Here is a 25,645-nt window from a genome sequence, read left to right on the forward strand (position 1 = left end):
CCTGTGAGGAGCAGTACTCAGTTATGTGTTAAAAAACCAGTGAAAAAGCTCATTTGTTTTCCAGCAATTTCATTAAATGGTTAATTCTTCCAGGCTGCAGAAGTCCAGCAGGTTAATGGATTGCTTGTACCCATCTCAAATGTGGATTACTTGTCCCCACAACATCTATTAATGATTTATTAACCCCACAAATCAAATCCAAGTGTACCCATCTCACAAAGGGTGACCCAAATCCTGACAGACACGAGCTTAAAATATTTTTTTGACAATCCAATCAGCACAAATGTGTCCTTGGATCAAAGGTGACAGTGGCTTTTTGCAAGCAGGTTTGGAAACTTGAGTGGTGAGTGTTTTCCATCAGAGAGCAGAGGGATGAGGGACCCTCAGCTGAGCCAAATATGATGTACAGAACTGGATCTCCTGGAACAAATCCCTCAGCCCTATTCCCACCATTCCAGTTCTGTTGGGAACCTGCCCAGCTCCCTGCTTGGAGACAAGGGAAGGGCTTTAATTAGAAAATATGCTTGGGTGCCACTCCATCATGGCATGGATATTTAATTGTTTGGCACATTTGCATCTTTATTGGATCCTGGTAAACCCAAGGCTGGTAAATTCTGCTTCCATTCACCAGCAGGACCAAAACAAATCCCAAATTCAGGATTCAGGAGGTGCAGGAGGCACCACTTATTTGGATTCCACTCAAGCTTTGGGTTTCCCCTGAGCTGTGAGGGTGAGAGTGAGCTTTGTCTGGGAGCCTTTCCCTTCTCCAGCCCTCTGAAGGAGGTGGATCCCACAATCCCTGCACTTCCCAACACTCCTGGGAGAGGGAGGATGCTCTGCAGGGAATGTGGTGCTCCCCAGCCTGGGGAGAGCAGCACACACAGAATGAGAGCTGGTTCCTGTTGCTTCCAGCTTGGAGAGCTGGGGGACAAACCTGCACAGGCAGGAAAGTTGACAGAAATGGCCTTTTTTCCCCCTAATAACATCAAATTAGAAGTCCTGATTTCAAAGCAATTTGTGCAAAGGGAGGAGAAACATCCCCAGTGATTTTCCATGTCCTGACTGTTCAGCCTGGAGAAGAGAAGGCTCTGGAGTGACCTTACTGTGGCCTTTGAAGGAGGCCTGGAGGAGATCTGGAGAGGGACTGGGGCCAAGGGCTGGAGGGACAGGACACAGGGAATGGCTTCCCAGTGCCAGAGGGCAGGGATGGGAAAGGGGATATTGGGAAGGAATTGCTGGCTGGGAGGGTGGGGAGGGGCTGGGCTGGAATTCCCAGAGAAAGGATGGATGGCCCAGCCCTGGGAGTGTCCAAGGCCAGGTTGGATGGGGCAGGGGATGGAATTAAATGATCCTTAGTGTCCCTTCCAACCCAAACCACTCCATGATTTTCCCTGGCCCCAAAGCTGCCCTGAACAAGCTGCAGAAGCTGCTTGGTCTGTGCTGATGGTCCCACAAAGATGCTCCAGAGATCCAGGCTGTGCTTTGGGGCTGGCCATGGGGCACCTTTCCCCAGCACCAAGAGATGCAAATCGTCCCCAAAAAGGAATTCTTGAGGTTCTTTTTGAGGGAATACCCAGTCATGGCAAACAGTGGGTGTAACTCCCTTTCTCCTGAGTGGGTTGTGCAGGACAGGATTGCAGACAGGGCATGAGGCTCCTGGTGGGGAGTATTTGCTGGGGTTTGCCTCCTTTTCTGCAGTTTATCCAGGAAGACTCCTTAGAGTTCTGGAATATACAGGAATTTCTATACTACAAGGAAAAGGCATTTGTTTCATCCAAGCCCTGGGGTTGTGTGAAAGCTCAAGTGGCAATAGAAAAGGGTATTTTATAGCTCCTAGAAAAGCCTTGCAATGGCTTGGGATTTGTCAAAACCACATTAGCCCAACGTGGGATGAGAAATCCACCCTGGAAAAAGCAAATCTGCTCCAGGGCAGGGATCTGTGTGGAAAGTACACCCATAAAAGAATGGCTGTTGCAGCGAGATCCTGATCAGGGCCCTCTCCTGACACCCCCAGCCCTTCCCAGAGGGAATAATCAGGCATTGGAATGGGCTGCCCAGAGAGGGGGTGGGTTCCCCATCCCTGGAGGTTTTTCAGCTGAGCTTGGCCGTGGCACTGAGTGCCATGATCTGGTAAAGGGACTGGAGTTGGACCAAGGGTTGGACTCGATGATCTCAGAGGGCTTTTCCAACCCAATCCATTCCATGAAAACTGAGAGTTCCTCCCGGGTACCACCATGTAGGTGTTGTAAAGGGGTGCCAGGGTGGTACTAAACAGCTAATTAGTAACATAAACTTGTGTGTCACAAACAGACACTCAGCAATAGGACAAGGGGGCACGATGGGCTCAAGCTCTGCCAGAGGAAATTGAAGTTGGAGAGCAGAAAAAAATCCTTTGCAGAGAGAGTGCTCAGGGATTGGCATGGGCTGCCCAGAGAGGGGGTGGGTTCCCCATCCCTGGAGGTTTTTCAGCTGAGCTTGGCCGTGGCACTGAGTGCCATGATCTGGTAAAGGGACTGGAGTTGGACCAAGGGTTGGACTTGATGATCTCAGAGGTCTCTTCCAACCCAATCCATTCTATGATTCTGTGAATGTGCTCAGAGTTCTGCCTGGATTATCCCAGCTTTTGGAAATTGAGAGCTGGCTCAGAGAGGGTTCTGTCAGTGCAGACTGAGGGGCTGGTGGTGTGGAATTCCCTCCCCAAAACTGCTGCGGTGATTCAGATTCTGTCCTGTCAGACCAATGCAAATTAACTGCGGGAGCTCCTCTACATTTCAATCACTTCACCGAGAGGCAGAGGCGGGTCAGGCAGGGCCGGGGTGTGATAATGAGATTTACACTCACCGCAGCCTTTGTTTAGAGAGAGGTTTCAGCACTCCCTGGCATCAGCCTGGGATGGCCCTCAGAGGGATCGTCCAAACCTTTACACTTGAACTAATTTGTTCTTCTCAGCATCTGCCTTTCACTTCAAAAAAAAAAGAATAATAATATTAAAAAAAAGGAGCTGCTTCCTGGAAATTGGTTGGGCATTGTCTATTCAGGGCACAACGATGGGAAAATGGAAAGCACCTTCTGGAGCAAACAGATAAAAATCCGCAGTAGTGTTTGAGCAAATAATGAGCCTCCGGTTTAATTACAGCTGAACAATGGTGCAGATCGCTCGCTGTCGGCAGCAGACACTTCACGGAGGGCTCTGTGGGTTTAAAACACTATTTACAAGTTCTTCAGGACGCAGCCCAGTGTGGGGGGGTGTGAATGTGCCTGACATGGAGTGGAATTGCAGACAGAATTAGGAAAACAGCCACTGGGCTCCATTATAATTAAGGGGCTTTCACTCCACCTCCCTTTCTCTTGTCTTGACTTTTTGTGTTTTTATTTCACCTGTCCAACTTCCTCGTGTTTCAGAGACTGAGGGGGTTTAATTTTGAATTTCTTCAAACCCTCAGCTTGTTTTGGTGACCCCCCACTGTCCCATCTCCCACCTCTCTGTCCCTTTATTCCCCCCGTGTCCCTGGGCCAGAGTAACTGCACCACAACCTGTGTTTGCTGCTGCTGCTCCTCCCTCCCTCCAGCTCCAACCTCCCTGAATCCCCTGCCTGTAAAATTACCTGGAGTCTCTGCCTTTTTCCCAGCAGTTTGGCCTCACCCTTGGACATTCCACCACAACTTTCTTCTCTTGCACACCAACCTTTCCCTGGGCAGAGCCAGACCCAGCTCAGTCTGCTGCCTTCCTGCTTCACACCATCGGTGGTCCACACACTCAGCCCTTGTTTTCTTCATAAAATGGTCTCCCACCTCATTCCCAGGTCTCTTTTCTCTCCTGGCCATTCGGCCTCAGGGATTTCTCCTCCCTCCTCCCCTCTTCTGTGGCCTTGGAATGTGTCATCCTTCATTTCCTTTACTTTTTTCCCTTTTCTCTGGTTGTTCTTATCCACAGATTGTCCTATTTGGTTGGATGAAACTGGGATCTGTTTTTCTGCTCCCAGCCTGCCTTTGCCTGCCTACATTAATGTCTAGCTTTGTTTTGCCTTTCATTTTTGAAGGCTGGCTATAAAATAACTCTATTTTCCACCTCTCTCTCCCCAGTCAGCTTCAACAACACCATCACATCCTCACTTGACATTCTGACCCATAAACTGGTTACTATATTTTGAATATTTTGATTTATGCCATTTTTACATCTTTCAAATGACTCATCTCTTGCATCTGCAGGTTGCTTGCCTTTACTTTGAAGATATTTCATGTCCTTGCTTCCCCTACCTGTCATTTTTCATTCCATTCTGTTTTCTGCTTCTGCTGGTTCTGTTTTCCACTCTCCTCCTGTAAGTTCTTCAAACAACTTTTTCCTGCCTGCTCCTGAGCTACTGGGGAAGAGCTTCATTAAACAGCCATAAATCTGCCTCACTGCACTCCTACAATTCCTCCCTAAACTGTCCTTTGGCACAGGATTGGCAAACGTGGGCAGTGTTAGTTCTGAGCCTACTGGCCTGGATCCAAACTAGCGTGGCCAGCAGGCCCAGGGCAGGGACCCTTCCCCTGGACTCTGCCTTGGGGAGGCCACACCTTGAGTGTTGTGTTCAGTTCTGGGCCCCTGAGTTGAGGAAAGAGATTGAGGGGCTGGAGCGGGGCCAGAGAAGAGCAACGAGGCTGGAGAAGGGACTGGATGTGGCACTGAGTGTCCTCTGAAACACCTCCAGGGACAGAGAATCCAACATGTCTTGATCCAACCCCACTGTGATCACCAGCCCAGGGCACTCAGTGCCAGAGTGATCACAGTGGGGTTGGATCAAGGGTTGGAATTGATGATCTCAGAGGTCTCTTCCAACCCAACTGAGAAGAGAAGAGCAACGAGGCTGGAGAAGGGACTGGAGCACAAGTGCTGTGGGGAGAGGCTGAGGGAGCTGGGGGTGTTCAGCCTGGAGAAGAGGAGGCTCAGAGGTGACCTCAGCACTGTCTGGAACTGCCTGAAGGGAAGTTGTGGCCAGCTGGGGGTTGGTCTCTTCTCCCAGGCACTCAGCAATAGGACAAGGGGGCATGATGGGCTCAAGCTCTGCCAGGGGAAATTGAAGTTGGAGAGCAGAAAGAAATTCTTTGCAGAGAGAGTGCTCAGGGATTGGAATGGGCTGCCCAGAGAGGGGGTGGATTCCCCATCCCTGGAGGTTTTTCAGCTGAGCTTGGCCGTGGCACTGAGTGCCATGATCTGGTGCCCTGGGCTGGTGATCACAGTAGGGTTGGATCAGGACATGGTGGATTCTCTGTCCCTGGAGGTGTTTCAGAGGACACTCAGTGCCACGTCCAGTCCCTTCTCCAGCCTCGTTGCTCTTCTCTGGCCCCGCTCCAGCCCCTCAATCTCTTGCCTCAACTGAGGGGCCCAGAACTGAACACAACACTCAAGGTGTGGCCTCCCCAAGGCAGAGTCCAGGGGAAGGGTCACTGCCCTGGGCCTGCTGCCACACTATTCTTGTGTCACAAGGGCCTGGCCAGCAGAGCTCCTGCTCCTTCGAAAATGAAGGATAAGACGAGTCAGGGAGGTTGGAGATGAGATAAATTCCTCTCCTCACATCACCACCCAAATTTAAGTGACATGGTGAAACCTGTGGGGTTTATTCTGTTGGCAGAACTACTTGACAGGGCATCAGGGCTCCTGCACATCATTTAAGCATGTGGAATATCTGGGAAATCTTTTCCCATTAAAGGTGCCCTGGGAAGATGCTTTTCTGCACCCAGGAATGATTTGATATGTGTGAGGAGCATGGAGGGTGAGGCAGGATTTCTCCACTCAGGTTTTACTGAGGACTGGATGTTGTAAAACCCTCTGTGCAGGGCTGGGTGTGCTCCCTGTGAACTCAGGCAGGTCTTAAAACCCTTGGACTTCTCTAGGAATTGGCAGAGGTTGTTTGTCAGTGAATTTATCCTGCTTTGAGGATGGGATCTGGGTAAGAATCTCCTCAGAGCTTTCAAGCCCTGAGGCTGAGCCACCATTCCCTCCTGGAGATGGGAGTGCCCTCCTGGACTGCCTGGCCAGAGTCAGCTGCATTTACTGATGATCTTCATAATGTGCCTCAAAAATGTGAGGCTCCAGCTCCAAACTGCAGAGATTTTGCCCCTCCTGCTCCCTCTGGATGCTGCTCAACCTCCCCCTGTGTCTGATGGGCAGAAACCTCCTCATGTCCACCCTGCACACATTTATTCTTAACATCACCTTTTAGCATAAATACATTTTCCATTTTGTTGCCATTTCCCCTGTGGTGTTTATGTAGAATAATCAAATTCTCCCTTTGGCTTTCTTTTTGCCAGGGTGTTTAGTTTCCTCTTTCAAGGCATTTCCTCCTGCCCTGATCTACCCATCAGAACATCTGACTTGAGCTGAAATTACCCACAATTTACAGGTGGTTCAGATGGGATCTTGCTGGGCTCAGTGTAATGGTGATGGCTCATCTCTGCAAGAATTACCTGATATTTTCTGGGCTTGCATTTGGCTTTTATGTGGCCCTGTCACATTTGTGACTCTCAGTTCTCAAGGGATGGACTAATCAACTTGGGCCCTTCACCTCTGTCCTTTCCAGCAGCTGAAATTCTCTCTATCAGCCCAATCTCTGGCCTTGCATTTCATGGTGTTGAATTTCAGCTTCTTTTTCTCACTCAAGGTCTTGAGCTCTTCCTCTCTGCTATCCTGATCTTCCCTTCTGTTAAAGGTTCTCTCCAAACCTCAGTGGGACCTTCTGGACACTCTCCTTGATCTGTACTGGGCTCATTAATGCAAACTGGGAGTGGACTCAGGACTGGGCACTGCTCAGGCTGAACAGAACTGACCCCTGCCCAAGGGTTAATTGTGATTGGATTTGTTCTTTATTTTTCCCTGGGGATTTGTAATGTGTGGAGTTCCTGCTGGGTCTGTCCTGCCCAGTGGTTTCACAAGGCCTTGGTTTCTGTGGTTCCATCTCTAATGCAGTTTGCAAAGCTGCAAAACACACAGCAGTGATTTCAGATCCTAAAAGTTCAGGGGAGTTTAATTCCTGCTTGTTCCCCTTTGCTCTGGTCCTGGAGGGTGAAGGTCCAGCTCACTCCACTCAGTCAGACTTTGCTGGGTCAGTGCTCTGCAACCTCCCTGGGAAAAGGAGGACTTTGGAGAGCTGTCCCAAAGAAAGGGAAGCAATCCCTGCAGCTTGGATGTCAGAATTCTGGCTGGTTACACCCCTGTGTGTCTGTCCCTGGCAAAATCCCTCTCAGGCCCCAGCCCAGTGTGCCAGAATCCTCCCTGATTTGATCCCCTCCTTGCTCAGCCTCAGTTTGTTCTTGTTGTTGTGGGAGTTCAGGTCCCACCTCAGCCATTGCTCAGCCCCTCTCTGCCAGCAAGAGGATTTTTGGCTGGTGACTGAAGACAACTTGCCAACTTAAACCTTTAGTAGAGACTTAGGAGTGGCCTAACCCATGTTCTTCCTTACCAACAACTAGTTTGGCCAACCAGGGTGTTTGAGCCCACCTGGTGTGTGTCAAACCACATTTTGCTGTGGGAAACACAATCCTAACAAGGATAATTCAACAGCAAAAATACCTTTACTCTGGTTTAGCTTGGGTGGATGAGCTGAAAGATGAAATGCACAGTGCACAGGCTTGTCTTGAGGCAGCTCAAGAGCTCATCCAGAGGCAGGGGAGTGATTCGAGTGGAGTTCTCAGCTCTGTGTCCCTGCCTTTGTGCCTGATAATCACTGCAAGGAGGACTCGTTTATTCCTGCTTGGTGGGAGCTGTTCAGGCTCATCTCACACACAAAGGCAGAACAGCATCCAGCAGCTGAAAGCTGGGCAAAGTCAGCCCTGAAAGGAACTGCAAAAAGAGAATTAAAGTTGGAAAGAGCCTGTGAGGGGGAATGGTGGGGCTGACATAACTTGGAGTGCAGGCAAGACCTGCTGTCCCTGTGAAAAGGTTCCTTTCATGCAGCATTTGGGAAGAGCTCTGTGATTTGTGTGTGCAGGAGGCCACTTGAAAGGAGTGGGGAAAGGAGCACAGCAGAGCTGTGTGGCCTTGCTGGGGGAGTTACTGGATGGGATTAAATGACCCTTTGGGTTTGGGTCACTGGGTTTGTGTAATTGGAGGATTGGCTGCCACACACAGAGGGCTCTGAGCTGCAGCAGTGCCTTGGAGGAGCTCAGAATGAACCTCTGGCTCTCTGTCCTTCTGACTGTTCATTCTGAGCTGCAGGAATGCCTTGGAGGAGCTCAGAATGGACCTCTGGCTCTCTGTCCTTCTGACTGTTCATTCTGAGCTGCAGGAATGCCTTGGAGGAGCTCAGAATGGACCTCTGGCTCTCTGTCCTTCTGACTGTTCATTCTGAGCTGCAGGAATGCCTTGGAGGAGCTCAGAATGAACCTCTGGCTCTCTGTCCTTCTGACTGTTCATTCTGAGCTGCAGCAATGCCTTGGAGGAGCTCAGAATGAACCTCTGGCTCTCTGTCCTTATCACAGAATCATAGAATGGATTGGGTTGGAAAAGCCCTCCCAGATCATCAAGTCCAACCCTTGGTCCAACTCCAGTCCCTTTACCAGATCATGGCACTCAGTGCCACGGCCAAGCTCAGCTGAAAAACCTCCAGGGATGGGGAATCCACCCCCTCTCTGGGCAGCCCATTCCAATCCCTGAGCACTCTCTCTGCAAAGCATTTCTTCCTGATCTCCAACTTCAATTTCCCCTGGCAGAGCTTGAGCCCATCGTGCCCCCTTGTCCTATTGCTGAGTGCCTGGGAGAAGAGACCAACCCCCACCTGGCCAGAACTTCCCTTCAGGCAGTTCCAGACAGTGCTGAGGTCACCTCTGAGCCTCCTCTTCTCCAGGCTAAACACCCCCAGCTCCCTCAGCCTCTCCCCACAGCACTTGTGCTCCACTCCCTTCTCCAGCCTCGTTGCTCTTCTCTGGCCCTGCTCCAGCCCCTCAATCTCTTGCCTCAACTGACTGTTCACCATTCAGGTGTTGCTGGTGGGTCAAACCTCCATAAATGTTCATATCCAAGCATTTCAGTGGCAGGAGGCTTGGATTCCCAGCAGCTCTCTGGTTTTTAAGGATCTTTATGTGTTTGTCATTCTGCTCTTCATTAGAGCCTGTTGTGTATCAATCCCCTCTGGAATGTGGTGGGAATGGGCAGTGCCTTCCACCACAGAGCACACTCTGCTGCAAGTGCTGCTGTTTTTAGGTCCCAGGAGAAATCTAAAGCAATAATTATCATTATATTTTCATTCTCTTGGCCTTCAACAACAAACTGTCCTCAAATTCCCTGCTTTGAACACCTCGAGCAGAGCCCCAGAGTGACAGTGATCCAAAGTGCTCCCTGAAATCTGAGTTTCTAAGATTCTCCAGCTCTGAATCCAGACAAAATTTAGGGATTTTTATTCCAGCCTGTGGTTTCCCAGCACAACAACTGTTGATTCTCAAAATGTTCCTGCAGCTTTAATAGTGCTGAGTGAGATTTTCAGAGATCATTAAAAGTGGCTGAGCTTTGCCACCATCGAAGCCAAGTGAAAAACCTTCTCAGTGCTTCAGTGGCAAAAGGATTAGGCCAGAAAGGAGGTTTTTATGAGTCAACTTCAGCTGGTCCTGTATCCACAAGGACTGGAGGTTTGCAGGGACTGAGTGAGGGTCAGAATTTGCAGCAGGCCTGGGAGCTCAGCAGTGTTTTGGTACCTGAAAACCAGGTCTGGGATGTTGCCATTAGACCCAAAGTTGAAGCCAAGACTAAACTTTACATCTTTCAGGGAGGAATTGTGTAAAAGGCAGTGGAAGGGGGTTTGTGCAGCACTGCAAGGAATGATTTCAGACTAATCCATTGGGGGTTTAAGGGCAAATCCTTTTCTTCCAGCTGTTCTGCAGTCACAAACTGAAAGGAAACTCACCTTGGCTTTTCATTGTCCATCAACATAACAAGCAATAACCCTGAGTTAGACCCTTAGTTCTACTAACAAAAATATTAATGAAGTAATTACCTTTCTAAACAAGGATTCTCTTAAATTATTCTGTTTCCTGAGACCAGCCCTGGCTACTGGAAAGCTGATCCCAGTGTGCAATCCAGAGTTGTAGGAGCTGGGAGGAGGGCTGGGCAGGGCAGAGGATCCCTCTGTCCCTGTATCAGTGGCTGTGTGTTTGCAGGTCATTAGTCCTGATTAAAACCACCCTGCTGCCAGTTTAAATCACAGCTGGGCTCAGCCACATTGTGAGCTTCTCTCTTGCTGACCAAACCCTCCTTTTGTCCAGCTTGCAGATTCCCTGGTGCCCTTGGAGATCAAGCCTGGCATTTCCTTGGCAACAGTCTCTGCTGTGCTGCACACCAAGGACAACAAGCACGTGCTGCAGGTACAGGACAGTGGGAAAGGGGGGAAAATCTCCTTCCATGGCTCTGCTGCCATCTGGGACTGCAGCTGTCCTGGGAGCTGCTCCTTCCCCTCCACAGCAGGTCCTTGTCCAGGCTGTGCCCTGGCCTGTGCCAGCCAGGAATTACCACCGGAGGAGGGAGTGGGATGCAAGTGAATCTCTCTGCCCTCCTTTCCTGGGCTGAGATAAAAGGGGAAGTGAGATTATTCCTGAGGGGAGGCTGCAAATCCTCCTTCATAACCAGGAGCAGCACCAGGCAGGTTCCCGTGGGCTCAGAGCAGGAGGAGAGGGATGACCTGAGACACAGCCCTGGGAGGGGACTGTGCCTCCTGCTGTGCCCAGGACACGGCCCTGGGAGGGGACTGTGCCTCCGGCTGTCCCCAGGACACGGCCCTGGGAGGGGCCTGTGCCTCCAGCTGTCCCCGGGACACGGCCCTGGGAGGGGACTGTTCCTCCAGCTGTCCCCGGGACACGGCCCTGGGAGGGGCCTGTGCCTCCAGCTGTCCCCAGGGTACAGCCCTTAGAGGGGCCTGTGCCTCCAGCTGTCCCCAGGGTACAGCCCTTAGAGGGGACTGTGCCTCCAGCTGTCCCCGGGACACGGCCCTGGGAGGGGACTGTTCCTCCAGCTGTCCCCGGGACACGGCCCTGGGAGGGGACTGTGCCTCCAGCTGTCCCCAGGACAGCCCTTAGAGGGGACTGTGCCTCCGGCTGTCCCCAGGGTACAGCCCTGGGAGGGGACTGTGCCTCCAGCTGTCCCCAGGACACGGCCCTGGGAGGGGACTGTGCCTCCAGCTGTCCCCAGGGCAGGCTGTGCATCATCCCACAGATGTGACACCCCCTCCTGCCCCCTCCTTCAGGCTGGCAGTGGGATTCCTGGCATTCCTGCTCCTGTGTCCTGGGATACAAGAGCCTGCAGGGACTCAGGGAAGGGCCCATCTCCTGCCAGGCCCAGTGCCCAGTATGGAAATGACTCTGCTGCAGGGCTGTAAAGACTGGTCAGGGATTTGTGTCAGTGCCCAGCAGACAGGCTGAGCTCCTCTTTCCAAGTCTGTTCCCTGGAAACACTGAGCAGTGCTGGAAAAACTGAAGTGCTGTGATGGAATTGGTCTGAGGCTGCTTTCTCCTTTGTGCTGTTCATTTATTCAGTTCCCTGCCCACATTCCTGCTGCCAAATCAACTTAGGCCTGGCCTTAAAATGCCAAAATCCTCATAAATGCTGGAGCTGGGCCAGCCCAGTGGTTCCTGCCAGGCCTGGCTGAGCCTGAGACCTCTGGAGTGACAGAAACTGTGTGGATGAGCCCCAAAAACTCAACCTGTGAGCTCAGAACCATCTGAGTGATTCCCAAATGACACAATCCATGCAGGCAGGGAAATGGTGGGATTGGTGCAGTGACTCCATTCCCTACAGCAGCTCAGCCCTCCCTGTCTGCCCAACTCCTAAAGACTCCCTTTTCCAAGGCCAGTTCCAACAACATCCCTTTTTTCTCCTTCCCTGAGCTCTGAATTCACCATTTCTCAACCTGCTGCATCTTCACTTGCTCTGAATTCACCATTTCTCAACCTGCTGCATCTTCACTTGCTCTGAATTTACCCATTTCTCAACCTGCTGCATCTTCACTTGCTCTGAATTTACCCATTTCTCAACCTTCTGCTTCCTTAGAGTGTGACTTTTTTCCCTCCTCACCCTTCAGCTGCCTCCCAAACCTGCCCAGCCTCCTGCCAGCAAGAAGAGGAAGAGAGTGAGTGATGATGTGCCCGAGTGCAAATCCCTCAAACCACTCCTGAGTGGCTCCATTCCCGTGGACCAGTTTGTGCAGACCCTGGAAAAGGTGAGGAGCCTTTGGGGGCAGGTGGAGTTCCAGCAGATTCCTGCTCATCCCTGCTTTGGTAGCAGAGAGAAAGGGGGAATAATTCCAGTGTGGCTCGAAACAGGGAAGGGCTGAGTTAGCAAAGTTTGCCAGGGGAAACTGAGGTTGGAGATGAGAAAAAAATCCCTTGCAGAGAGAGTGCTCAGGGATTGGAATGGGCTGCCCAGAGAGGGGGTGGATTCCCCATCCCTGGAGGTTTTTCAGCTGAGCTTGGCCGTGGCACTGAGTGCCATGATCTGGTAAAGGGACTGGAGTTGGACCAAGGGTTGGACTTGATGATCTCGGAGGGCATTTCCAACCCAATCCATTCTGTGATTCTGTGAAGACCTGAGAGGGTTCAGCTGGAGAAGGGAAAGCTCCAGGGAGACCTGAGAGCCCCTTCCAGTGCCCAAAGGGGCTCCTGGAATGCTGGAGAGGGACAATGGGCTGGGAGAGCTGAGGGTGTTCAACTGGAGAAGGGAAAGCTCCAGGGAGAGCAGCGAGGCTGGAGAAGGGACTGGAGCACAAGTGCTGTGGGGAGAGGCTGAGGGAGCTGGGGGTGTTCAGCCTGGAGAAGAGGAGGCTCAGAGGTGACCTCAGCACTGTCTGGAACTGCCTGAAGGGAAGTTGTGGCCAGGTGGGGGTTGGTCTCTTCTCCCAGGCACTCAGCAATAGGACAAGGGGGCACGATGGGCTCAAGCTCTGCCAGGGGAAATTGAAGTTGGAGAGCAGAAAAAACTCCTTTGCAGAGAGAGTGCTCAGGGATTGGAATGGGCTGCCCAGAGAGGGGGTGGATTCCCCATCCCTGGAGGTTTTTCAGCTGAGCTTGGCCGTGGCACTGAGTGCCATGATCTGGTAAAGGGACTGGAGTTGGACCAAGGGTTGGATTTGATGATCTCAGAGGGCTTTTCCAACCCAATCCATTCTGTGATTCTGTGATTCAAAGTATTCCATGGAATGTGTGTCCCTGCACTGAGTGTGGAGAGAAGAGTCCCTTGTGGAGCCATGTCCTGACACAGGAACTTCATGGCACTCATTCCCCTGTTTTCCATGGAAACAGAGCTTTTGGCTCACCCTGTGTGGGTGAATTTCCCCTCAGGACTTTTGGATTCAGCAGCTGATTCCCAATGGATTTCAGCACTGGGCAGGAATTCTCAAAAGCATTTAAGTGTTTTACAAATTCTGTGAGAACAGTGATGAGTGAAGAAGGGATTCTGGGAATGTCCCCTCTGGGAGCTGCAGGATGGGGGATTGGTGGCTCTGTGGAGCCTTGTCCTTGCCTGGATGAATTCTGGGAGAAAAGTATCAGGAAAAAGGACAGGATTGCAGCTTTCCTGTACCTGAAGGGGCTCCAAGAAAGAGAGAGAGAGAGGGATGCAGGGACAGGGCACAGGGAATGGCTTCCCACTGGAAAAGGGGAGATTTTCGTGGGATTTTGGGATGGAATTCCTAACTAGGAGGGTGGGGAGTAACTGGAATGGAATTCCCAGAGAAGCTGTGGCTGTCCCAGCCCTGGGAGTGTCCAAGGCCAGGCTGGAGCAACCTGGGACAGTGGGAGGTGTCCCTGCCCATGGAATTGGGATGAGCTTTAAGGTCCCTTCCAACCCAAACCATTCTGGGATAAAGGACAATTAGAATCCATTTATAGAGGGATTTTCATGGAAGTCAGGGATGTAAATGGGAGCAAAGGGGAAGGGAGACCCTTCCCTGAGTGCCAGGATTCCCAGAGAAGCCCCTTGTTCCCTGAAGTCCTTCCCAGTTGGGAGCTGGGCTGGGCATGGATCCAATGGCAGCTCTGGAGCCAGGCTGGGAGAGCTGGGGGTGTCCAGCCTGGAGAGGAGAAGGATCCAGGGAGACCTTGGAGGCCCTTGCAGAGCCTGAAGGGGCTCCAGGAGAGCTGGAGAGGGACTGGGGCCAAGGGCTGGAGGGACAGGACACAGGGAATGGCTTCCCAGTGCCAGAGGGCAGGGCTGGGAAAGGGGATATTGGGAAGGAATTTGCTGGCTGGGAGGGTGGGGAGGGGCTGGGCTGGAATTCCCAGAGAAAGGATGGATGGCCCAGCCCTGGGAGTGTCCAAGGCCGGGCTGGATTCCCTGGGACAGTGGGAGGTGTTGGGGTTGGAACGGGGATGAGCTTTAAGATCCCATCTCACCCAAACCACTCCCTGCCTCCATGGAATCCCTCCTGTCCCCTGTCCCCTGCTCTCTTCCTGTTTCCCGAGCTGTGGTGACATCCCTGTCCCCTCCCTGCTCCCAGCACGGCTTCAGCGACGTGAAGGTGGAGGACACGGCCAAGGGCCACATTGTGCTGCTGCAGGAGGCAGAGACCCTCATCCAGCTCGAGGAGGACTCCACACACATCATCTGTGACAACGATGAGCCCCTGAGGATCAAACTGAGGGACCTGGTGCTCAAATTCCTGCAGAAGTTTTAAATCCTGCACATCCCACTGCTCTGCAGGGAGAGCCCAGAGCACCAGCACTCCCAGGAGAGAGAGAGAGAGAGAATTTTGTGATTCAAAGAGACCAGAAACCACCTTCCCCTCCATGGAGAAGCAAGGAAGTATTTTTAATATCTATCTATTTTTTAAATCTTTATTTTTAAGCTGTTTTGGAATCCTTTGGAAGGAGGAGATTCCTGTGGTGTGAAACTGGGAGTTGGAATGTTACAGGAGACAGGAAGGAGCTGCAGAGTGAGTAACTCAGGGGTGTATTTACCACATCAGGTGAACTGCTGCTGCTCTGTGTGACCCTCAGCAGTGCCTGCCCCAGTTCTGCAGGATTATGGAATATGGAAACCATGGAGAGATTCATTTCTCCTCCCACCCTTTCTTCCCAGATCCAGTTTCTTGCCTTGGACACGAGGAGGATCAGGCAGCTGGTGAGGCAAAGATTGCAGAAATACAAACAGGAAAAGGGGCTCTGATGGACATGTGGAATAGTGGGAAGGGCCTGCAGGGAAAGCTTCATCCTTTGGGAATTCCAGGTGTTTGTTGATGCTGCACCTCACCTGTTCCAACCAGAGCTGTCCATGGAGCTCCAGGCTCCTCATGGAGCAAACTGAACCTGGTTCCTCCTGGGTTCCTCCATCACCAGTGAGGAAATTCCTTGGCAAGATACTTAGGGAAGTCCATAAGGCAGTTCAATTCCCAGTGCTCATGAGAAACCTTTAAGTGCCTCTTGTTTCTCTCTGTCCTTCCAGCCCCTACAGCCCAAATCCCAAATCCTGAGTCACTCCCACCAAGCCACCTGTGCTGCAGAGCTGGGGAGAACCTTCCCTCCCCAAACCACTGATTTGGGGCCTGAGCTTAGTTAATCGTTTTGCTTTTCACAGTGTCCAATTTCTGGGATTTGCTGCTGTTTGTTTCCCATTGGGTTGGTTTGTATTTATTTGGTGTTAAAGAATAAAAAGCACAGTGAGGCTGCCCAGGGGGAGGCACATCCCCTGGGTTATAAAACCTTCTCCTTGCCCTTTCCACACCCACACTGGTGACACAAAACTGCCCCTTCAGCTGGCAGAGGAATAAACCCCACTTCCCACTGCAGCTCCCACCTCCCAGTAAGGATTTTTGTTGGACTGGGAGTACAAATCCCACTCCCCACCCCTTTCACAGGATCATTGCTGGGATAAAATCTCCCCTTGCTGCAGTAACATGAATCCTCATCAGGGTTTGCAGCATTTGCAGCAGCTCAGCTTCTTTATTGTCACTTTAAAAGAGAATAAAACAACTTGATTAAATCTCCAAAGGGAGATAATGGGACCAAATAAACCCCAGTGCTCTGGAAAGCCACACCAGTATCCATGTTTGGCACTCCCAGTGACAGCCACGCTGGCATTTCCCCAGGCCCTCTGGAAGCTCCTGCCTTTCCCAAGGCATTCCCACCCTCCTGAGAGGGAAAAGCAAAAATGGGAAGATTTTTACATTTTATTTCTTGTCATTTTGAGCAGGAAAACTTCTTGCTGTTCCATCTGAAAGTGGAATTGTTTTGTTGCAAACAGGAGGGTCGTGCCTGCTGGAAAAATAAACAGTGGGGAGAAAAGGGGGGGATTCCTTAATGAAAAAATCATAATTAAACCAGCAAAAAGAAGTGCTTGTTCCTTCTGCACACAGAAAGGAAAATAAACAGCATTTCTTCATGCTGGGGTAGCCCTGGAGAGTAACCATGGCAGCCCAGGGAGCTGCCAGAGAGGGGAGGAGTGGGATGGGTTTATCCAGACAGGCTCCATTTATTGGGAATAGAACAGCCCAGGCTCTTGGTTTCACTCTGTCCTGGGGAGTGCCCTGAGCCACCTCCATGGGGACAGGGCAGGGTGTTGGATCTGTGTCCCAGCAGCAGCTCAGCCTTGGAGGAACGTGGGAAAGTGGGAGCAGAGGGATCTGGTTCAGCTGCACTCACTGCCTGGGCAAGATCCTGGTGGGAAAGGTGGGATCCAACAGGCCCCTGTTACCTGTGACATGTTACCTGTCACCTGGGAGCCAGGAACTGTCACCCAAATCCCTTCAGGATCCATAACTGTCACCCAAATCCCCTCAGGATCCATGGACTGTGACCCAAATCCCTTCAAGATCTATGGACTGTGACCCAAATCCCTTGAGGATTCATAAGTGTGACCCAAATCCCGTCAGGATCCATGGACTGTCACCCAAATCCCTTGAAGATCCATAACTGTGACCCAAATCCCTTGAGAATCCATAACTGTGACCCATATCCCTTGAGGGTCATGAACTGCATCCCAAATCCCATGAGGATCCATAACTGTGACCCAAATCCCTTGAGGATCCATAACTGTCACCCAAATCCCCTCAGGATCCATGGACTGTGACCCAAATCCCCTCAGGATCCATGGACTGTGACCCAAGGCCTCCCTCCTGGAGCAGGGAATGAATTACTAACAGGATTTATCCTTCCTCCTCTCCCCAGTGTGTGTTTCCTCATGCCAAGGGACAATCCCTTGGGAAACAGGCAGAGGAACAGGAGCTGTGGGGATTTGGCTCCTCTCCCCAACTCAACTTTTCTCTGCTGCCCAAGGGCTGGAAAAACCTCAGGAGCAAATCCCCAACCAGGCCAGACCCCTGGAGCGAGGATTCCTGTGCCCTTCCCAGCCATATCCTGGGGAGACACCCCAGGAATGTGGGAGGCAGGTCCTGGGCTGAGCATCCACCTCCTCTCTTCTGGGACCAAAGTATTTTGGTGTTTCCCTGAAACCTCTCCTGGAAATAAATCCAGGCATGAACAGCTCCTGAGCCAAGGCAGCAGGGAAAAGGAAGGGCACATTTCCCAGGGGGAGCAGCAGGAAGGGCAGGGAGATAGAGGGAAGGCAAAGGAAAAAGCAGGAGGAAGAGAGAGGGAACCCAGCCATGCAGGAGGAAATCCTGGGGCATTTCCATCAGCACAGAGGGAGCCCATGGGAACTCCACTTGTCCCTCTCTCCTCCCTCCCTGCAGGTTGGAGCCTGGAAATCTGCTTACAAATCACATGGATCTGTTGGGTTTTCCCACTTCAGCCTCAAGCTCAGGAGAGGGACCAGGAGCATCCCCCAAGCCAGCCATGCCATGGGAATGGCCCCTAAGGGATGGCACAGGAATGGCCTCCAAGGGATGCCATGGGAATGGCCCCTGAGGGATGGCACAGGAATGGCCCCTGAAGGCCGCCATAGGAATGGTTCCTAAGGGATGCCATGGGACTGGCCCCTAAGGGATGGCATGGAAATGGGTCCTAAGGAATGCCATGGGAATGGGTCCTAAGGGATGCCATGGGAATGGGTCCTAAGGGATGCCATGGGAATGGGTCCTAAGGGATGCCATAGGAATGGCCCCCGAGGGATGCCATGGGAATGGCCCCTGAGGGATGCCACGGGAATGGCCCCCGAGGGATGCCATGGGAATGGGTCCTAAGGGATGCCATGGGAATGGCCCCCGAGGGATGCCATGGGAATGGCCCCTAAGGGATGCCATGGGAATGGCCCCCGAGGGATGTCTCAGGATCCCTGGCAGGGATGGGCAGGTTTGCAATCCCACCACTGGCTCAGCTGTGTTCCCATTGCCTGGGAATATCCACAACTCTTCCCATGGGAGCTCCCAGTGGCCCTTGTGAGCGAAGCAGGCTCAGGGACAGGTGCTCCTTCGTTGGATCCAGCTGGTGATGCAGAATTCCAAGGGTTTCCTGGAGCCACCAGGAGCCCTGTGGCCCCGTGGCACTGGGATGGGATGCCCCTGGAAGCTCCATAGGGATCCAACCCCCCGGGGTTCCTTTGGCCCAGCCATGAGCTCGGAGGGTTTACCACCAAACACTCCCATCCATGAGGAGTTTCCACCACTCCAGCCCAGCCCTTGCTCCTGCTCCCTCGGGAATGCCAGCCTGGCAGGGACTGGTTTTTGGGATGCTCCAGGAGTGCGGAGCAGCCCCATCCCAGTGCCAGCCCCTCTCCCAGCCCCAGCAAACAGGCACTGAGACGCTCCCAAGTTAAACTCTCCATTTATTGGATCCTTTTACAAAAAACTCAACATTGTGCTCGTGTCCGAGTGTTCCTTGTCTCAGTTTCTGGTGGATTTGTCAGTCCTGGTGCTCACGGAGCGTCGGCACAACCGCGGCACGGGCAGGGCAGGGGCCGTGTGGTCCTATTTACAGCGGGAAGGGCCTCGCTCCGTGCCCAGGGAAGCAGCAGGAACTCTGGGAAGGGGAAAGGCCTCTCCCTTGGGAAAGGTGCAGCTGCCAGGAGCCCTTCCCACCTCCTCGGGGCTGGGATGAACCTGGGATGGACCCTCCAGCCAAACCTGAGCCGTGCAGCGAGCCTGGGATCTCCTGAAAATCCCGGGAGAACGATGGGTGGTGGCAAGGGAGGATGTTTGGGATGGTGGCACGGCTGGAAGGCTCCAGGAAAGCCCCTCTGCTCCCTCCCTGATGGTGAGGAGAGCCCAAGGACAGCCCCGATACTGGGATGGCTCAGGAGCTGTGAATCCCAGCTCTGCACTCCAAGGGTTTGGTGGCTTTTGGGAGGATTTGGGAAAGGGCCACAGCAGCAGGACCGGGAGGGACAGTGCCAGATGTTCCTGCTGGCATTCAGTTTCCTCACGGAATTCCATCCCTCCCAATGCTGTTGCTGCCTGGATTTGTGTCACCCAGAACAGCAACTTCACCCCCTCACCCCCAAATCCTTCCCCTCTGGGGGGCTCAGCAGGGAGGGATCCATCCCATGAAATCCACAGTGATCCCGTTGCACATCCCGACCCTGCTGAGATCCTTCCAACCAACCAACACTTCAGGCAAGAGGGTGAAGAGCCTGGGAGGAAGCACAGCTGGATCTGCTCCACTGATCCCTGATCTCCACTGGCCTCGAGGGAAGGCAGAATTCCCATCCTGGGGCTCCCACGGAATGCCAGCACTTCCCATCCCATCCTCCTTCCCGGCTCCCGTGGCACAGCAGGGATGGCATTTCCCTCCAGCCTGTGGAAGGTGAGTTGCTGAGGTGTCTCTGTCCATATAAAGTGCAATCCATGTCCCACCATTCCGGGAAGGCAGAGCTGGCACCGGGGCTGGGCTGGACACTAATGAAGCACCTCGGGAGGTGGAGCTGGAGCAGCTCCTGACAAAGTGCCACCTTCCCGCTCCAGGCAGGGATGGAGAAAATCCTTCCAGGTGTTTTGGATGGAGAAAATCCTTCCAGGTGTTTTGGGGCTCGCAGGAGCCTCCCATGGCATTTTCAAGGAGACTCTGAAACCTTCCTGTGCTCCCTTTGGAGCATCTGAAGTTAAAACAAAAAGGGAATGGAAAGGAAAAAACCAGAGAGATGAAAAGATTCCTTGATCTGTGTTTCAGTGCTGGTGAAGGCAGGAGCTGTTGGCTCTGCTGGGAACAGGTTGCTCCTTCCCTCTGCTTCCCAAGCAGGACGTGTGGGTGACCCCATCCCGCAGGGCTGACAGGAAAACCTGCCTGGAAGGTGCCTGGAGAGGCCACAGAACCCCTACAATGTAGGGCAGCATGGCCAGGGCTGACCTTGGAGCAAGCCCAGGACAGGAATGGTGCTGGACCATCCCTGCTCCTCCTGTGGGACATGGCAGGGATACAGCCAGGGGTCACATCCTGCTGCTGCCACACTCTGGGATTCACAGCTGCAACCTGGGCCAGGAAAACCAGATGTGGAGGGGAAGCCACACCAGTGGCACCTTCCCCCTGCCCAGCAGGAGCTTCTCCAACTGCTCCTAAACATCTGGGATTGAGGAAGAACATCCCCCGAGGGGACAGCTGTGTCCTTCCTGCTGTCCAGGCTGGGACTGGAGCAGGATGGAGCAGGGATGAGCTCGGAGGTTGGGTGATCACAGGTGTCACAGCTCTGGGGACAGAGCAACCAGCTCCAAAACCACTCCAGGATCCAATTCCAGCGGCGTATCCCGGTTCCCAGGACAGAAAGCTCCCAGTGGGATTAACCCTGGGCCAGAGCCCAGAGCCCACTGTGAGGGTGGGATGGGTTAAGGCAGTGATGATGCTCAGGCCCACAGCAAACCTGGGATTGCTCTGGGATGGGGGATGAGGGACGAGGCAGAGCAGGAATTGTGGCCATGGAGCAGCTCTGGCACATCCAGGCTGGGCTGAGCACGGATGAGGGTCGGTGTTTCCGTGGTCAGGGGCACTGCCAGCCCTGCTGTGCTGCAGGGGGATCCTTCCTAAGCCCCAAACACGCTCCCTGTCCACGCAGGATTATCAGGATTGGGTGGAAAAGGACATAGGGAATGAGGCTGTGGCAGCTGAAATGCCCAGGGCTGTGGAGTGGGAGCAGCAGGGCTGGAGCTGGGAAGGGTCACCCAGGGCAGAGCCAGGGGCTCCTCACCAGCTGGCACTGGGGAGCCCTCAGAAGCAGCCACAGGGCCAGAGGAGCCGGGATGTGGGAGTGGGAAGGGCCATCCCACAGGAGAAGGGATGGGAACAACAGTGGTGACTCCAACACCTCCAACCTGTCCTTGCTACGATCCCCTCAAGTGGGACGAGTGGTCCTGATGGGAAAAGGGGATGGAAGAGGAGGAGTGGGAGGGGGAGAAAAGAAAACAAAAAAGCGCCTCACGTGGCAAATCTAAAACACTTTCATTTTAAATAACAATAATTATAATTAAAAAGAATGGCCACCCTGGGCAGAGCCGGTGGCCACGGGGCCATTCATTCCTCAGGGCACGATCCAGGGAGTGTCCTCAGGGGAGCCACGGGATCCTGCTGCTCCCTGTCCCTGTGGGCAGAGCAGGGAGGGAGGGGGGACGTGCCCATCCCAATCCAGGCCGTGGGAAGGGCAAACTCTGCCCTCCCAGTGCCAGCAAAGGGCCGGAGGAGCCGCCACTGCCCTCAGATGAACTTGAAGCATTTGGTCTTGTCGTGGGGCAGGCGCGTCTTGAAGAGCACGGAGTCGACGCGGAACTGGGTGTAGAGCAGGGGCATGTACCCATAGACCCGCACGAAGAAGTTGATGCACTTGTGCCGCTCGTGGAAGTGGGAATCGTCATGGGAAAGGGCCTGGGGGCACCCCGGGCAGCGGAACGTCCAGCGGGAGGTCACCTGTGGGGGGGGAGGGCACAGGGGGGTCAGTGCTCAGAGCGCCCTGCCCGGCCCGAGGCACTGCCTGGGGATGGGATACAGGTGGGACCATGGATTGGGTGGGAGGGGCCTTAAAGCCCATCCCATTCCATGGGCAGGGACACCTCCCACTGTCCCAGGGAATCCAACCTGGCCTTGGACACTCCCAGGGCTGGGCCATCCATCCTTTCTCTGGGAATTCCAGCCCAGCCCCTCCCCACCCTCCCAGCCAGCAAGTCCTTCCCAATATCCCATCTATCCCTGCCCTCAGGCAGGTTGAAACCATTCATCCATTCACCCTTGTTTTTTCCCTCCATCCCTTGTCCCCAGTCCCTCTCCAGCTCTCCTGGAGCCCCTTCAGGCTCTGCAAGGGTCTCCAAGGTCTCCCTGGATCCTTCTCCTCTCCAGGTGACCCCCCAGCTCTCCCAGCCTGGCTCCAAAGGGGCCTCAGCCCTGGAGCAGCTCCGGGGCCTCCTCTGGACTCTCTCCAGCAGCTCCACATCCTTGTGCTGCTGTTCCCAGGACTGGATTCAGGATTCCAGGTGGGGTCTCACCAGAGGGGCAGAATCCCCCCACTACACCCATTGGCCACAGAAGAATTAGCAATTTGGGGCCCTTGTTTTGGGCACTGGGGTGAGGTCTTTGGAAAGGGCTCCAGTTTTCAGGAGGTGCTGAGGGGCCACCCATTGGCTAAAGGGCCTCCTTGTCTCTCCTGAACCAAACATTCCACTGCAGGGCCCTCTGGTTTTGGTCTGATCCTCCTCTCAGCTGCACCAACTCCACAACCTGCACTTCCAGCAGCTCCAGCTGGGAACAGGACACAGGAAAACCCACCACATTTATGGCCAGACCCACATTTGCAGGGCTGAGAGAGCCCTCGGTCAGCAGAGATGGAGCAGCACCATCTGCATCCCAAATCCATGCTCAGAACTCTGACATTCCTTTGCTGTCACAGGGCAGGGGAATTCCAGCTCAGCTGCAGCGTTTGGACCAAACACAGAGGAGCCTGAATGCCTCTGGAAAACCTCACAAAACCAGCAAGGAATCACTGAGCCTTGTGCTGGAAAGATTTGTGGCTTTGGGATCAGCTGCTCAGAGTGGCCTTTGCTGAGCCAGGAACCCTCTGGGCTGAGCTGCAACAAGTCAGAGAATTATGGAAGCACAGAAGGGTTTGGGTTGGAAGGGACTTTAAATAACATCCTGTTCCAACCCCCTGCCCTGGGCAGGGAACCTTCCACCAGACCAGGAATTTGGTGTGAGTTACTCTGGTAACACCAAACCTCAATCCAGCGCTCACCGTGGTGGGATTTGGGCTGAGCTCCCACCCCTGGAGTGGATTTCCCTGGAGCAGAACAGCTGGATCTGCAGCCACAGCTGCTCCAGAGACGCCACCAAGCCCGGGACACCCCCAGGGCTGTACCTTTATGGGAGGTTTCCTCGTCAGGTGGGACACCAGGAAGTTCATGGCGATGTCCTCGCAGTTGATGTACTCGTCCACCATGTCTCGGATGGCCTGGGGCATCACGTAGGAGTACAGGTAGGCGTAGTACTGGGGACAGGGGGGCACAGGGTCAGCCAAGGGGCACAGCAGGGCCTGCCCACCCTGCCGGTGCCACTCCTGGCTCCACAGGTGAGTTCCAAGGCATGGCATGTGCTGGGATGTGTCTGACACCAGCATGGAGGTTCCCAGCAATGGAGTCGATCCTGCACCAGGATCTGCTGCGGTCACAGAGCAGCAAACCCACCCACAGCAGCACCAGACCCACCCACAGCCACAGCACAACCAAACCCACCCACAGCAGCACCAAACCCACCCACAGCAGCACCAAACCCACCCACAGCCACCATCAAACTCGCCCACAGCAGCACCAAACCCACCCACAGCCACAGCACAACCAAACCAACCCACAGCCACCACCAAACCCACCCACAGCCACAGCACAACCAAACTCACCCACAACACCAAAACCACCCACAGCCACAGCACCACCAAACCCACCCACAGCCCCCACCAAACCCACCCACAGCACCAAACCCACCCACAGTCCCCATCAAATCCACTCACGGCCCCCACCAGACCCACCCACATCCCACACCAAACCCACCCACAGCCACCACCCAACCCACCCACAGCCACCACCCAACCCACCAAACCCACCCACAGCAGCACCAAACCCAACCCCAGGCTCTGGAACCTCAGGAATGCAGGAATTGGGGTCTCACCCCCTCAGCCCTCTCTGTCCCTGCCTCTGTGCACCCAGCATGGTGGACAAACCTTCCCAGTTCACTGGGACAGCTCAGGACCAGTTTGGAGGCGAGAGGGGGACAGAGCAGGAGCTCCAGAGCTCATCCCTGCAGGAACTGCCCCCCCAGAGCCACAGCCCGTGCCCAGGGGGAGGAGGAAGGAGGGAAGGAGGGCTGGGAGGTCTCACCTTGTGGAAGAAGGCAGCCCCAGTGAGCACCATGGAGAGCTCGCAGGAGTAGTTGGAGTTGTAGAGCCAGGACTGGTGGGGGATGTCCCAGGCGTGGTAGCGCCCCGGGAAGCCCACGATGCGATCTCTGGCCTCCCTCCAGACCCTGCAAACACAACACCGGGGGTCAGACACACACCCGGGGGTCTGACACACACCTGGGGCACACCTGGAGGGGGAACCACGGCAGGGGAATGCCTGGAATGCCCAGGGAGGCTCCCGAAGGAGCACAGGATGGAGCAGCTGATGCACAGGAAAGTTTGGCAGCTGCTCATCCAAAGGATGCCCCAAAACGTGTTGTGGTTTGAGCAAAAAGGGTGAACTTGGTTCAAATGTGCTTAGAAAATGCTCCCAATCCAGGAATTGGGGATTTCCTGTCTCCCAAGGGCTGCTCTGGAGGATTAAAGGAAAACCAAGGACAGGCTTAAAGGAAAACCAGGTTTAAAGGAAAACCAGGGAGAGTCTCAGCCTGGAGGAATCTGGAGCCTCAGGGCCTCTTCCCTGGATCCCTGTGGCTTTCCAGCTCAGGATGGATCCCTGGATCCCTGGGGCTTTCAAGCTCAGGATGGATCCCTGGATCTTTCCATCTCAGGATGGATCCCTGGATCCCTGGGGATTTCAAGCTCAGGGTGGACCCCTGGGGCTTTCCATCTCAGGATGGATCCCTGGATCCCTGGGGCTTTCCATCTCAGGATGGATCCCTGGGGCTTTCCATCTCAGGATGGATCCCTGGATCTTTCCATCTCAGGATGGATCCCTGGATCCCTGGGGATTTCAAGCTCAGGATGGACCCCTGGGGCTTTCCATCTCAGGATGGATCCCTGGGGCTTCCAAGCTCAGGATGGATCCCTGGATCTTTCCATCTCAGGATGGATCCCTGGATCCCTGGGGCTTTCCAGCTCAGGATGGATCCCTGGGGCTTTCCAGCTCAGGATGGGTCCCTGGAGCTTTCCATCTCAGGATGGATCCCTGGATCCCTGGGGCTTCCAAGCTCAGGATGGATCCCTGGATCCCTGGGGCTTTCCATCTCAGGATGGATCCCTGGATCCCTGGATCTTTCCATCTCAGGATGGATCCCTGGATCCCTGGATCTTTCCATCTCAGGATGGATCCCTGGATCCCTGGGGCTTTCCATCTCAGGATGGATCCCTGGATCTTTCCATCTCAGGATGGATCCCTGGATCCCTGGGGCTTTCCAGCTCAGGATGGATCCTTGGGGCTTCCAAGCTCAGGATGGATCCCTGGATCTTTCCATCTCAGGATGGATCCCTGGATCCCTGGGGCTTCCAAGCTCAGGATGGATCCCTGGATCCCTGAGGCATTCAAGCTCAGGATGGATCCCTGGGGCTTCCAAGCTCAGTTTCCTGCTTGGGAAAGCCAAGATAATGTCAATCAATTCCCATTAGGAAAATGCAACT

The 25,645-nt window shown here is 53.9% G+C and overlaps 2 protein-coding genes across 6 annotated transcripts in view; one reads left to right on the plus strand and one right to left on the minus strand.

The window, feature by feature from the left end:
- The window catches only part of INTS9 (integrator complex subunit 9), an 80,134-nt gene extending 64,475 nt beyond the window's left edge, over positions 1–15,659 (plus strand). The window contains exons 15-17 of the mRNA XM_071547632.1: positions 10,237–10,335; positions 12,045–12,182; positions 14,457–15,659. Of these exons, the coding sequence (XP_071403733.1) occupies positions 10,237–10,335; positions 12,045–12,182; positions 14,457–14,633 (414 nt within the window). The 3' untranslated portion in view covers positions 14,634–15,659. The remainder of the gene's footprint in view (positions 1–10,236; positions 10,336–12,044; positions 12,183–14,456) is intronic.
- A 2,999-nt stretch (positions 15,660–18,658) lies between these two features.
- The window catches only part of EXTL3 (exostosin like glycosyltransferase 3), a 161,234-nt gene continuing 154,247 nt past the window's right edge, over positions 18,659–25,645 (minus strand). For all 5 annotated transcript variants that reach the window (XM_071547629.1, XM_071547628.1, XM_071547630.1 and 2 more), the window contains 3 exons: positions 24,189–24,333; positions 23,177–23,305; positions 18,659–21,738 (listed from right to left, as the gene is read on the minus strand). In XM_071547629.1, the coding sequence (XP_071403730.1) occupies positions 21,529–21,738; positions 23,177–23,305; positions 24,189–24,333 (484 nt within the window). In that variant the 3' untranslated portion in view covers positions 18,659–21,528. The remainder of the gene's footprint in view (positions 21,739–23,176; positions 23,306–24,188; positions 24,334–25,645) is intronic.

The sequence above is a fragment of the Pithys albifrons genome, chromosome 2, assembly GCF_047495875.1.
Source record: "Pithys albifrons albifrons isolate INPA30051 chromosome 2, PitAlb_v1, whole genome shotgun sequence".
NCBI classification, from domain to species: Eukaryota; Metazoa; Chordata; class Aves; order Passeriformes; family Thamnophilidae; genus Pithys; species Pithys albifrons.